The sequence below is a fragment of the Patiria miniata genome, unplaced genomic scaffold (assembly GCF_015706575.1).
Source record: "Patiria miniata isolate m_02_andy unplaced genomic scaffold, ASM1570657v1 HiC_scaffold_3, whole genome shotgun sequence".
Lineage (NCBI taxonomy): Eukaryota > Metazoa > Echinodermata > Asteroidea > Valvatida > Asterinidae > Patiria > Patiria miniata.
The window spans coordinates 39,856,789-39,871,629 of record NW_024037069.1 but is presented as its reverse complement, the minus strand read 5'-3'; the positions used below and the strand labels follow the sequence as shown (position 1 = coordinate 39,871,629).

At 43.0% G+C, this 14,841-nt stretch overlaps 1 protein-coding gene across 2 annotated transcripts in view; it reads right to left on the bottom strand.

Moving 5' to 3' along the window:
• Positions 1–3,367, bottom strand: part of LOC119738667 (germ cell-specific gene 1-like protein) — a 32,748-nt gene extending 29,381 nt beyond the window's left edge. Inside the window, exon 1 of one of the 2 annotated variants that reach the window (XM_038213580.1) lies at positions 1,788–3,367. In XM_038213580.1, coding sequence (XP_038069508.1) covers positions 1,788–2,238 — 451 coding nt within the window. In that variant the 5' untranslated portion in view covers positions 2,239–3,367. The remainder of the gene's footprint in view (positions 1–1,787) is intronic. The other variant, XM_038213581.1, reaches the window with a different exon arrangement.
• Between the last annotated feature and the right edge of the window lie 11,474 nt (positions 3,368–14,841).

Below are 14,841 nucleotides of genomic sequence, written 5' to 3'. Positions count from 1 at the left end.
AAGCTCATGCTGGTAAATAATGCAGTTCATATCAGGGCCTTTCACACTGTCTACAATCTCCGTGTGGGACCAGGGTCGATCCAACACAGATATTTCAGAAACGCCTTTCACACTATAGTAATCCAACACGGCTTCTACACGCCCGGCGCAGGCGCTCTACATGCAGGGTAAAATCCAAACCTGGTTGTATGGGACAGGTGCGTAAATCCGGGGGGAGGGGGATGGGGGTATATATCCCCCCCCCCCCACACACACACACACACCCAGACACACATTTACACCAGGAGGGGATGGGCTATTGAATAATCCCCCCACTTTTTCGTGATGAGAGAAAAAAATGCGGATTTTGAGGTATTTCTCGAACAACCAAAATGCATTCAATAGCACTGAAAAGTGGAGAAACGAAGGTCAAAAGCTTTTAAAATCCGCTGCTTTGATGTAAGCGCGAGTATACATGTTGATATACATCTATATACTAAAGAGCTCCCTAGTGTAATGAGGTGTCCAGCCCCCCCCCCCCCCCCCCCACACACACACACACACAGACTTGTTTCACATACCTAGTGTGGACTTTCCTTTCTTTTCGTGTAGTTAAGGAACACCAGTGGAAAAACTCATTTTTCTCAAACTGTGAAAACTCTTACAACCCAATTTTTTTTCAATGATTCCCTTTAGTGTTTCTCTTCATTCTGCTACAGATAAACCTAACCCAAAAATGCCTCTAAACCTGTTTTCCAGAAATGGGGAAACACTGTGTGGACGTGGGCAAGTCCACACTTCGTCGCTGCTACCTACATTATGTGGACGTCTTTTGTTCGGAAGTCCACACTGCGTATGTAAGACAAGCTCACGCACACAGCTTTCGGGCCGGGCAATTTTTTGATTTTGGTCATCCTCCACCCCCCACTCGCCGGCACAGATTTACGCCACTGGTGTGGGACCAGGATAGAGAGGCGATCTACCCGGGGATAAAATCGAAAATCTACAGCCGACTCGCGGACACATACCGGTAACGTGGTTAGAGTGAACGGTACCACTTCAAATCGGGCTGGATTTTGCCCTTTCGTTGGCGTTACGGTGCAATGCAATTTCAAACTTCTGGGAAAACAACATGAGACTTAAACAAGTCTAATTCACAAGAGAGAGCGAGTGAGTCAGCCAGTGAGTCAGGTGCAAAGACGACATTATATAGGCTATGGGACCAGCGAAAAGGCTTACCCGGGTAAGGATCGCCCTTCACTCTAAGAAACTGTGCTCGACTACAAAACAGTCAATTGACTTGGTATTGTTATCTGCTAATATGTGTAACTGAATTATAACTTTTTAGACAGGCCTATGCATGGTGTTATGTGTAGTTTTTAATATCATTTTGTGTAGCCCGGCGATAGAAACTTCAGCAGTTTTACGCATTTAGTAAAACAGCCCTGTGGCATGCCGGAGACCTGTTTGACCTATTGTGTCGCAATCCACGGAGAGACAACGTTCTTGATATGATAAGGTTATCTCATCTGATATACTTTGACTACAAAAACGAAAGGTGAAAATCGCGATTTAAAAAAAAGGTAAAATGCTCAAAAAATTCAAGCACAAGTTAAGATAACACGAGATATGGGAATGGAACTTATATAATTATGTGGAGATATACAGGAAGATGAATGCACCTTAGTTACCAAACAGACCATTATTTCATGAAAAAAACCCCACAAAACTGAAAAAGTGATAGTTGTACTAAAATACATTGTATCATTATTAATGCGTCCATTAAAAAGTGTGTGAAGTTTACTTACCACCTACGACGACCCCGTTCTCTAGGTTTGCTTGACATATATGCCAAAGGCCACTGGTTGCTAATACTGTGTTCATTTCAAGTTCCGGATTCGCGGTGGTTGCATTTTCACCGGCATCCGTCTGAGGCGTCGTCCCCGTCGATCGCGTCGCTGCCTCGGCCGTGGGTTGGCCCGTCGTCGCGGTCAGTTCTGTCATTGAAGCACTGGTGGCGACGGTGGGTGTGGTGGTTGCGTTGTCCGTGCTGTTCGTGCCGACATCGGATAAGTTTCCCGGAGTGGTGATGACCGGGTCTGACGGCACCGGGTTGTCCGGGAACTGCATGGGGGGCACCTTCCCCTGGGCCAGCAGCCAGGAGCCGGTGGATATGGCCAGGGTGCCCAGGACGAAGGAGATAGCGCTGACCACGACCCCACTGATGCAGATGAGGCGGAAGCAGCGCAGGATGACCATGGTTAAGGCCGGGGGCTTCAACCGTTTCCTCAGCGGCCGCCTCGGCTGCGGCTGCGTCGGCGGGCCGCCTGAGGGGGGCGGTGAAGAAACGTGATTGGAGTTTGTCGACGCCACTTTCTTTGAACCACGGCAACGAGCTCCACCACAACTCACAAAACTTACTTGAAGTTGCACAAGAAAAGTGGTTTAACCGGGCTCGAGAAACGACCAGCCGATTTCTGTGACCAGGTGGGTAGTCGTACAAAGTATAAAAGGCACAGGTTTGGTCTCCTAGGCGCAACAAACTCGAGATTTATACGTTTCCTGTTACATTGAAACGGTCTTATCGAATGAAGCGACTCGCTGTAAACATTTTAGGCAATCCTCACGAGAGTAAACTCACGGCCACGGTGTAAACATCCTCCCGATCTTGACAAAGTAAACTCCAAACCATCCATCGTCAGCCAGCCGAACTTGAAGGCTCATCTTCTTCTGTAAAAAGGATCACCGGATAACAATGTCAAGGCGAGGTCAGGGGAATTAGACTATGGCAGGCCGTCCAACTAACGGTTATTATACCACGACGGGGACGGCAGCATAAGGGAAGGTTCATGTTTGAACATCACACACCGGGAGAATTAAGGCCAACAGCCTGGCTCGTATACCATGTCGCAGTAGCGCGTCAGTCGATGCCACGGCACTGTCTCCTCATTCCGTCAGGCACGGGCGGCCACGCGCGCTACACTGACAACGCGCGAGCAGTGTTGCATAACCCCACATAGTGCTCAACCATCACCCACCGACCTGCCCACCGTTTAATAGTCAGATCCCCTCTCCATAACGCCAAAAGCTCCCCTCGCAGTGCCTGAACAGTATAGCAGTACCGCCTGGCTTGCAACATGAATGCATCTTTTGAACATAGTGGCTCAAAGCGACTACACTTTTCCCCCTCATCCACTAAATGCCTTGGAGATCGATTATGAAAATGCCAGGTAAAACCACTACAGCGCGCACTACGGTTGCATGCTGAGAAACCAATGTACTTCAGCATCACCTACACGTCGACTTTACGACGTTTTACCTGCGTTCGACGGCCGTTCGATGAGTGCGAATAATTCAGTGATGCGGCGATTGCATCATGTTTTGGTTGCCAAGCACACATTATGCTAGGTTGAATGATGTGCACACATGATAACCGGCACACGACAAGCTTGTAGCAAGCAGCTTATGATAATTTCTAATGCAAGAAGAGGACATAAAACAGTGTGAACACACGTTTCTACGACAATTTTGGCTTTAATTTCTTATTAGATAAACCCCGTCGTGCCAAGCATCGGTCGAGTCTATTTCGATACGTAAAATGTCTGCGTCTGCTACTTTCCTCGTATCAAAATTCCACATATAGCGCCATGCCTGTGAAATATTAAAATCTCATATCATAATGATTTTATCGTTGAAGAGGGTGATGTACAATCCACTTATAACGGTTTCAATTATTAACGATGCATTGAAATTCACAATTTTAACATCTCCTAGGAACGATGCTCAAAATATGGCTAGACTGGATCATTTCTGGCTGTCGCATAAGGTTTAAAGGTACCAGACTTTTCACGACCAAACGAGCCGCGTGTGATATTTTGTTTTCAAGCGTTCACCATTAATCCCGCTAGATCAATGCAGCGCGAGTCTAACGACCTCGACATTAATTGAGTTTTTCGCTGGGTTCATAATAAACGTGCAATGTGCCACTGTTAGTCCTATCAATCCACACTAATTAGACGCCATGTTGGCGTGAATATTGATTATTATTGAGTGCCCGCTGTGGTAAGAACAACACAGGGCTCTTTTAAAATATGATGACGGTGTATTTGCAACGAGCAACGTGCACTAAGCACGGTGTGTATCCAGCACTTAAGAATATACGTCCTGAGGGAGATTATCAATATTGCCCCAAGGCTTACACGACTGTGCTTGAGGATATATTTAGTATACTGTCAGCTAGTGATGTTTGTTTTCGTTTCTGTCGCTCTTCTCTCGGAGGAAACAACTTCTTTTCTCATTTTACTCTATGCATCATGGGCAGTTGAGCCTTGGGCATTGAGTATATTTTTATACCTCTTGAGGCAAATGTCTTCGCTTTGAAAACGACATTGTTCAGTCCCTGTAGCGACATGGAGGCTGGTCTGAGCCTTCAGAATTCCAAACCGTCCCCTTCTATTTCCCTCGTAAAAATGAAACGGGAAAGTGCAGAGGGGATATATCTTTTTACCAAGGCGATTGGTGGCGTGGAGAGGTTTTTTCGTCCAAGCGGACACGTGAACACATCCGTAACCATTCTCGACCATTCCGTTTTTCGCATCGTGTAAACTTACGCATACACTTAGTTATCGGAATCGTTACCAATAAAAAGTAGTTTAGAAAGCCAGTCTCTGATGAAAGCCTCGTTTTTGCGCCTAATCCTGCTTTGAAACGATATATATAAAATTATGTTTAGCAATTTATCCTCTTTCAATCAAATCATACATGATAAAACAAAAAATCCGCAAAAGAGGGTGTAAGTCGACAATTGACTTTGCGTATAGCGATATATCCGTCCCGTGACGTCAGGATGAACGTGGAGTTTACCGCGTTAGTTCCACCAGTGGTGCATAATAACTGCCCTGATGAAGGCGCATCGCACCGAAAGCTCGGCTTTTACATCCAGTGAGCACTGTTTTATTTTTTATTTTTATTTTTTTTTTAAACAAGGCATATCTGGGCCTTAACAGCTAGAAACATTATTAATTAATAGAGACTGCAGCTGATGGCTTTTCCCCTGTCTACTTGATCTGCATGGCGCTGTTTGTGTTAAGGCTCAATACACCTGCTATGAAATTGATGGTTTTAATGTGTACATTGATTATGAGTGGTTCTCAGATGTTCTTTGCTTAGCAAATAAATTTCCTCTGTGACCTTGTTTTCCTGTCTAGGGGCTCCATCAAAATGGGCTCAGCTGGCCTGCCCTTGTTGTATTGCTCGTTGTGCATCTTCCCATAGAGTCATCTTTTCCATAATATCCCCATGGTACCTTAAGTTGCGCGCAGTGCATGTCCCTAATGACTGTGTGTTGGCAGAGACAGAACAATACATCATTGTGTCCGCAGTGCAGCGCGAAACACAAGCTTCATGCTCTCCCTTTAATAAACGTGAATTTCCCGACCCCGGCGATTTTAATCAATTCTGCATTAAGAAAATGGGGAAAAGACGGGCAAAGGAAACGGGCTTGAAATCCGGAGGAAATTGTCCCAGACTCGTAGTTCCTGTGTGTCTTGTCTCATATATTGCGATCTTTTTGTTGCTGTAATGGGATGCCTATACCCATACGCTGCTGCACAGGACCAGATGGTCGCTAAGTGCTGATAATACCGATATACATGTGCGTGTAAACTAATGACATATTTTGTTGCTCTCAACCTAATCTTCAACACGCACCGTTGTTGACGGGAAAAGGTGTAATCGGAGCGAACAACGCTTTTGTTTCACCTGAATCCTCGCTTTTCCTGCTTGCACTTTGTTTCCATAGAAACGCCTTTTGCAAAATGCAGATATTGTCACATTCATGAAACATTAAACCTAAGGCCTGGCTCGTCGTGCTTTTTTTTTTCATGTGAGTCGGCTGAATTCATGATGTGGTATGAATTTACTGGTGATTATGGATCAAAATAGTTTGTCAAATTTGTTGACAATTTTTATTGTTAAAAGTGCACTTATGTAAGTTGCACGTACCATTAGAGACCATTAACAATAGTACCAGTTAAACGGGATACATGCGGCTTGCAAAAAAACTTGATTTTTAATTCACCATTTTGTATGGTTATTTCATCTGGGCCATCTGGCACACTATGGGCAATGTATATTACACAGTAAACAGGTTAAGGTGTACATGTATATAATATGAATCTGGTAAAATAAAATTTGTAGCACGATAATGGGACGGAGAGAACCCCCCCCCCCCTCTCTTTTGTATTGGTCATTGTGTTCAGGCGCGGATCGGGGGGAAGCAACTCTGTCAAAAAAAAAATCATAGCAATTCCTTAAAAATAATCCACCCCCCCCCCCCCCTGCTCTGACACCAAAAAAAATTATACTGGTAATAATGTCCGCCTGTGCACAAAATACGGACAGAGCCAGCTTGGTTAGGGGGTATTTTTACACTATTCTGTATTATAGTGTCAATAATCGTCGGATTTGAACAGCGCCCCGATTGAAAGTATGAACCGCCCCCCCCCCCCCCCCCCCCCCCCCCCCCCCCACCACCACCACCTATTGATTTTTGGAGGCCAAGTATCCGGAGCAAAAAAACCTGTCTACATTTCAAATTGTTTTGCTGATGAACCCCCCCCCCCCAACTGCGAACATTCCTGAATCCGCCCCTGGTGTTACCAGAATCTCAGGAATTCTTTTGAGATATCTAGGGGGGGGGGGATGTGTTAGGTAACAATAGTCTAGGGTTTGCATAGGGTATAGCGAGATGGGGGGGGGTACCCCTTCGTCTGAAATCGTGCTGGGTATGCTAATGGTCCCCATACCTACAGATCACATGCGTGAACCTTACATTACATTTCATGGCCTTTTCAAGGGCCCCAGTAATGTATTCTTTTTTTAAATGCAGTCTTTGTAAAAGCACCTTTGTGTCAAATTCAACCGTATTTCAAATTTTATTTTGCCATTTCTATTTTTATGCTAATGAGATTTTGCATATTCATGTATAAAAGTGTGATGACATTTCGGGCAGAAACCTCAATGTTAAAGCTATTTCAGCACCCAAAAAAATTGCCAGAATTTTGTATATTTTGTTGTCGTAAATTTTCTTTTCTTTGGTGATTCGTTGTTGTGTCAGTGCATGACAGCAAGCCAATGAGCAAAATTTTCTCCACAAATGTTTTCAACGAGCAAAATTTGAGTTCACAATTTGAACAGAAAATCCCCTAAACTGAACAGCGTCTTCCTGAAATGACATAACAACAACAGCACCCTCATCGTCATGAAAAGCCTGGGAAGTTTTAAATGTTTACAGAAGTGCACTTTTCAATAAAATTAACAAAAAGGGGATGGCAAATAGTTTCCATACATTTGACGAGGAGTAGAAATTTGCACAAAAAAATATGTTCCCAAGTAAAATTCATGTCATGGCCTTAAAGATTGCGTAATACTTATTAGTTAATGTTATGACATTCTGCCAAGCAACATGTAAAGGTGTTCGATTCAGACATGATGCATATGCTTACTGCCTTCTTGAAAAGGAAAGGAAAATATTATTTGACTGAATAAAATAGCCAGCGTGTGACGCACTGAATGTGCCTAGTCCTGACCTGAAACTGAACACTGAGTTATAACTTCTACCACGCAGATGTGTTCAGAAATACTTTAGCGGACACCCTTCACTTCCTAGCATCCCTGCAGTTTTCATGAGATATGGTTTATTAGCCGCCGTGAAATGAGGTGGTAAAAGTTGAGGACTTTCTGGAGCATGAGGTTTTTTTCCTTCTCTGGCTTCCCAGGAGTTAATGCAATCAAGACGAACAGAAAATGTCCGCCATTGGCTGGGTGCGCACTGCCCGGGCTAACGTCTTTGATTCGCTTGAGAAACGGGCCGCAACCAATGGGTTTACCATTGGTAACTTAATCGCCCTAAAATACCAAATTGTCCGACATGTAATGGGTGTAATAAATGTAATAATGGGTTAGTATGTTACGAGGTCATGAACTTGAACAGTGTCGGTGTGGTTGCATCATGGATTTTGGTTCCTCTTGGGAAGATCTTTTCAGCCTTTGTTTTTGAAATCGGTCACGCCAAGTCTTCGATGACTAAAGAAAAGTCATTGGTGCATAACATTGAAAGCTTAAAAATAACTCTTGTATGTTGCAACCAGCCTAACGATATTTAAGTTCAAATCTTTAACGTACAAACTCATGATTTACGGATACACCAACAAGACGGTAGTCGCGTCATCGCAAGTCCATCAAAAGTCCGGGCAAAAGTAAATCACAAGTACTTTTTACAAGTCTGATCACAGCTCAGCAAAATGATGGACTGATGGACTTGACCACAACACTACAAGAATACACATATCAAGACAACGAAAAGCGTATCCTAACGTCATCACTTTTAATTAAGACCGAAGCGCTGTACATGTATCCCGTGATCATTGGGCTCATGAAACATTCCAAATACAATCTCAGCTCCATGCTGCCATTTCGGCGCAAAGCTTCTCTGCCCTCGCAGGTATCTATTTAGCCTACTCCTGGGTGGGGAGAAGCAATGAGTGACAAATTGCCTTGTGACCAACCCACCTTGAACCTGCAGAATTACCCGCAGACCAGGAGTTCCATGCTCCGGACCACGAGGCCACAGCACTCCATCACATTGTCCCGTTATACTTGTCTTCATTTGCATAACGTTCGCACAACCCCTCACGTAATTGGGGCTGAAGCCTCTGTCTGTCACCTACTCACCTTCACCAGAGGCTAGTAGATCTGTCCTATCTGCCAAGTCTCTTCTATGGGGTTCCTTGCTCAGGTGTTTGTGAGGAGAGTTGACTTGCCGACTCCTCACACCCATGATACCCAAGCTATTCCCACGTGCAACACAAAGAGCTATGCTATACATTGAGCTGAGTAGCTTTTCTTCCGTGCGGTTTGAATTCCAGAGATCATTGTCTAAGACATTGTTACACCTCAAACTACGGTCTACGTTATCCAAAAAGGGAATTTCAACAATGTCCTGGATGTCTTCAAGTTTCTTCCGCTGGCCCCTATGCAGGTGTTCGCGGACAGGACTTTCACTCCCAAGTTATCGGAGAGTAGATGAAGAATGTCAAGAACAAAGAAGGAGGACCCAGGCCTCTACCGCAGCTTGTGTTAATTTTGTGCGCATAAAATTGACAGCAATCCCTCAGTGCAGGGGGCAGTAATGAAACAAAAAGAAACAAAAGGAATTGTACACAATCAAAGAATAAGAGTGGGCTTGTCTTTGCCAATTTTTTTTTTATAGCTGTTACGGGATTTAAATTATTTTCCTTCTTTTCATTTAGCTTTCTAATATGGCAGCTGCCATCTTCAATTTTCGCCCAGCTGCACTCCACACGCACTTGGGTGTTCGTAATCGGCAACTCGAGAACACTGTTCACTCCGGAACGGGGTTTTGAATACGCCCCTAGAGTCGGAGTCCGTGGATTAGACATTCACGTGTGCACAGACACACTACAAACGTCTGATATGTGCGCAATGCAAAATGTATGCGACCCCGCGCGCCAACCAATCGGAGTCGACTTTAATAGGAAAGTGACGTCATTTCGTGCAGAAATGTGAACTAAGCTATTGATTGGTCAATTTGCTGCCACGTTTCTTAATGCACAACGGCGTACCGAAGACCCCGAAGGCGCTCGCTGAATGGTCAGGATCTGGAGGTCAAGACTAGGTGTTATTTTGCGTAATCAATCGCCGAAACCGCGCGCATACTGTATCATAGACGCATACTGTGCAAGCGGATATTCCATACACTACTAGAGTGGCACCGAAATGCACGTGAAAACTTTGAAGTTTGAACTTCACGGGATGACTCAAGACCGTTTTATCTCAGATGGCGGTCAAATCAATAAAAAAGAAAATCATAAAGTTCACATATCTGAAAGTGACGCCTATAACTCCTATATACCTTTTGTTTTGGAAATCCAGTCTTAAAAACAGCCGGATTTTAGTCCTGTAGTTCCACAAAGAAGGCTCAAGCTCTCTGAAGATGTACTGCTCTTCGTCAATTCGATTTGTTTTCCTCACTAATTCTCAACTTCGCTGTTTTACTCTAACGAACAAGCTCTTTTCCCGAAGAAAAACAGCTCCTTTTTTGGTTGCTTTTGCACATTTCACACATCCGCCCAGCGAGTTGACTGGTTTCCTGTCATGTCGATTCCGATAGGGCTTGGGAACCAGTCTAGCCTGTGGGAACTGAGAACTGAATTATTCAATAATTTGAGAGTTGTTTAAACTAATTAGTCCACAACTAAACGTGGTCCTATTTTTGTACAATGTCTTATTAAAAAGGAATAACTTTTGAATCGCTGAAAAAGAGAAATTTAAAAAAAAATGGGGTGCAGCTCAAAACAAGCATGTAGAGTGCATCTTTAAATGCAAACTTATACCAAAAAAATCGGTGTTGGATCATCTGCATTGTGCCATAATGTATAAACTGACATTGACACGTCCCCATCCGTATAATGAAATCCATCAATAAATAATACATTGCACGCCTTGCCTCGATTTGAAGAAAACAAAAATGTTCAAAGATCTCAGCTGTGCGGCCTAATTCCTTGTGTGCACAGTCGTCCATTTTACATGAACGCGCACACAAGCCAAGCCCGGGAGAACCACATTTTAAAACGGCACAACGCCTGCTCTCAGCCGATAGCGTGAATACCAATTAAAGCGGCAAATTTGTTATGGGCGGGAGGGCGGTATTTGTCACACCTTCCCAAGATGGGATGTTTAATTATTTAAAGTTTTAATGGGCGTTATCAGCCGGTGTGTATAAGTTCAGCAGTTTGTGTAGCATGATGATACATGCAATCTTAAATCGCAAAGGAAACTGTACTTTGGGTAAACCTCATTAGGTTTTTGCTTGTTGATTTAACTAAGAAGATAATTTTGCAACCTCGTTCCCAGAGTCGTCTACTTTCAACCTCGAGATAATGGTAGACCCTGGCAGGGTTAGGTGCTTGCTTCTTGTATTCTATTTCGGTACCGCAATAGCAAGAAATGTATTTATAATCCAGTGGGCTAACGTAATTTATTTTACCGTGTATTACGTGTTTTAACGTTTATTGTGAAATAACAGAACTACTATTTCAAATCCTCTTGAAAACAACGTTTTCTCATTTTCAATTTGGTTATTATCATATTTTGTGTTATATTGAATTGTTGATGGATTGGGTAAAATTATACATTTGGAGCTTTGAAGAAAAAAAATCATGTGCTTACCTTGGACACCACATACAAAAATTAAACATGGACTCGCAGCGTTAAGAAAGCACCCGACTATTCCTAAGATTTTTGGACATGCAATCACCAGTAGGCCTACCAGGAGCGAGAGAGCAGCTTGTGAGGCGTACTGCCCAACGCCTTGGGTACGAGGGTGCTACCAAGAATTATACGAAGTCTGCGCTTTCGTCACAAACTGCCCAATAGCCGTAGCCTAGTTGCCATTGTAGTTCGTGGCTCCAGAGGATTTTTTTTTAAAGGAAAGTAAAGTCCGAAATTTCATTAGGTCTGATTCCCGCCCCCTGAATACAACATCACAACGAAAATGTAAGCGCGGAACCAGACTAGGCAACAAGGCTACGAGTAACGCGCAGTTCTGCACAACATTAGTCTTGAAAGGAGATAATCGATCAACAGCGCCATTGAATAAGACGGTGGGCACCAGCGAAAACCCTTGTTTTGCTTTTTTACGGTAGCAGCTCCCGCTCAAGGACATGATGGATGGATGATATTTTACCGAAGCAGCCGGCTGATTAGCTCGGTCAATGCCAATTAGTCTCGGGAGGGCAATAAAGCCAAGGTGTGCAATTTGAAGGAGTTAAAAGACAGAACGGTGAGACAATTCCGCCCGTGGGTATTGTGGAAGACTAATAAACGAGGCGCCAATCGGGAAATTGCCAAACAAATTTGAATGGTTACCAGGTTACGCTATCAACAATAGAGACAGACACAGAGGTGCGCCAGCTGGGCACAATCAGTGTGACCACTCCATATGTTTTTTATTTTTTTCAAGATCAGCATCCGAAATTTTTCAAGATTTTTCAAGCCTATGCAAATCATTACACAACATTGTGTAAACATAATGTAAACCTAAAGACAAACAAATCTGCTATATTTTTTCTGGTAGAATCACCTATTTTACAGAATTCAGCAAGAAATCTGCTAAAAGTTTCATTCTGCTATTTTCTACTAGATTCCTTTTTTTTTGCCAAAAAAAATTCTACATGAAATTGAATTTGTGTGCACTTATGTAACATTTTTCAAGATTTCTCGCTTTTTCAGATTTTTTGTTCAAGTTTTCAAGATGGGTCTAAATTTGTTCAAGATCTTGAATTGTTTTTTGAAGCAGTGGCAACACTGGGTACAATTCGCAAAAATACCCGAGTATAGTCAGACATAAGTTATTCTAGCGAGAATTCAACGAAGCCTTTACTGTCTGCCCCTCTGACCACGTGACAGCTAAATAAATATGTTTTGCTATAGGCACCCTAGGTCTACGACTTATTGGGTTCAAAAACCCAATATTGTGGAGCTGCTCAGAAAAAAAAATAATTTCCGAGATTTTTAAAAACCATTCACTAGCAACTGTATGCCTACATTTGGCCAAAAATATAATTCTGCTTCCGGTTTCTCTGCCTACCCTATTCTAACAGCCCCTACCCTATTTTTTTTATGGGGAAAATGAGTAACAACACCCAAAACCATCAATTCCTACCTCACCCTTGACTACACACAGACGTCTCCATAATTATGATCGTACACAAAAAAAATGGCCCAAAAATGTTTTTGCCTACCTAACTACCCTATTTTCCTAATAGGAAACAGGACTATTTGTTTGTGTTTATTCCGCTCGTAAATTATTCGTGCATATTTGTTTTAAAATGTACAATTTACAACAACAAAAATAGTCAGACCGAGCTAGGTCTGTGTGTTATTTTTTATTTGATCACAATCTTGTTCTCCTTGGCCCTTATGATACCTCGGGCATCATGTTTTTTTTTCTATGCTAACGCTTCGCATAATTGGTCCCATGATCCCTAATGATCCGGCCTTTGTATTTGTTGATCCACACACGTAATGCCCAGGTGGCCTGTAGGACCGAAATTCACTAAAATAATACAGCGAAGTGACCGCTCTCGGCTCAAATAAGATATCGTCCTCACAACAGTCAGCCAGAGATGAAATCTTGAGGCTTCCCCAGACGTGACCGCGTCTTCAAAATCCATATTTAGACCTGGTCATATTTTTTTCTTCTCTGTTTTAGGAATTCAGACCTGGCTGAACAGCAAGGTCGAGAGGTGCCCATTATCTGGCTTTAATGTACAGGAAGGAAACACAACAAGTGTATTTCAATGTCGAAAAACAATTCTTGAGATAACGACGAAGGAAAAAAACAGAAAAATTCGATTTTTGTTTTGTTTTGTTTAGGTCGAGCCAAAGAAATTGACTTGAAACTGATTTGATCCGCGTGATTTCATTTACAATGAGTTCTCTATCATTCTTTGTTCTTCTTTTCGTGTTCTTGTCGATCTTGTTTTTATTATTCGGTTTATACGCGGACAAAACGAGGCCAAATCGCAAATGTACAGTACTGTTGTATACATTTTGAATTTTCCGCGGCCGTTTTGTGCTTTGCATCCCACAGAACAAAATCCCGGCGACGAGTTCGCCTTTATTGTCTTTAATTAACTCGTATATAGCGTAATGTTCCGCCCGGTGCTCTCTTACGGTGCTGAAATTGGACAACAACCAAGAGACCGGATAAGAAGCTTAGAGTCTCAGAAAGAGAGAGAGCAATGGAAAGGATCTTATTGGTGTTACAAGAAATGAGAGTAGGTTTGCGCGGTTCCGGCGGTTCCCCGGTTCCAATATGGGAACCGGAACCGCGAGTCCAATATTTTCAAAAACCGGGTACCCGCTATCGTCGGTTCCGCGACCAAAAGAATCGGTTCCAGATTAAATTACCTTGTTTCTGTGCACAAAATCCAAAGCCGAGAATCGGCTACACATAATGACCTGAGGAAGAAAACAAAAGTGAAAGTTTAATAGAGGAAATAAAATCAAAGAAGTGGAGGCGGGCTGGTCATCTAGCTAGGAGACAGATGACAGGTGGACCCATAAGCTGATAGACTGGATCCTTAGGGCATGTACCAGAAGGAGAGGCAGACAAAACAGAAGGTAGACTTATGACATCAGAGAATGTGGCAGCGTTACAATGAAGGTAACAGCACAGGACAGAGTGAAATGGAACATTGATGAAGAGGCCTTAATTCCTTCTGCAGTCAAGTGAAATAGGCTAGAAAGAAAAGAAAGACAGAAAGGTCAAGAAGATAACACATAGGCCTCCTATAGGATCCTACAGCTGGTAAAAAAGGTCCTAATTTGTGTCTAACAGAAAAGCATCACTAGGCCAATAGGTATCCATCGGATCCTGCTAAAGGAATTGTCCCGAAGGCGAAAACTATATGCCAAGAGGCATCCCAGAGACGCCTATAAGTGGTCCTCCATGTCTTATTTAGTTTTTCACAGGAGAGATCACAGGCCAATTGGCACCCATAGGATCATATAGGTGATGATAAGTACATATCTTATATGGAAATGGCATCCTATCCAGTGGGTGGTCCTAAAGGCCTAGGTTTCTTTTTAAAAGGCAGTAAGTTTAATGGCATCCAATAGTATTTTATGGATGATTTTAAAGATCATTATAGTATCTTAAAGGAAGTCTACAAGCAATAGGCATCCATGGTATCATAATGTGATCTGGAAGGTCTTTGCAAGTATATTTCAGCAGACTATAAGCAAACAGGGATGCATATGAAATCTATAGTTAGG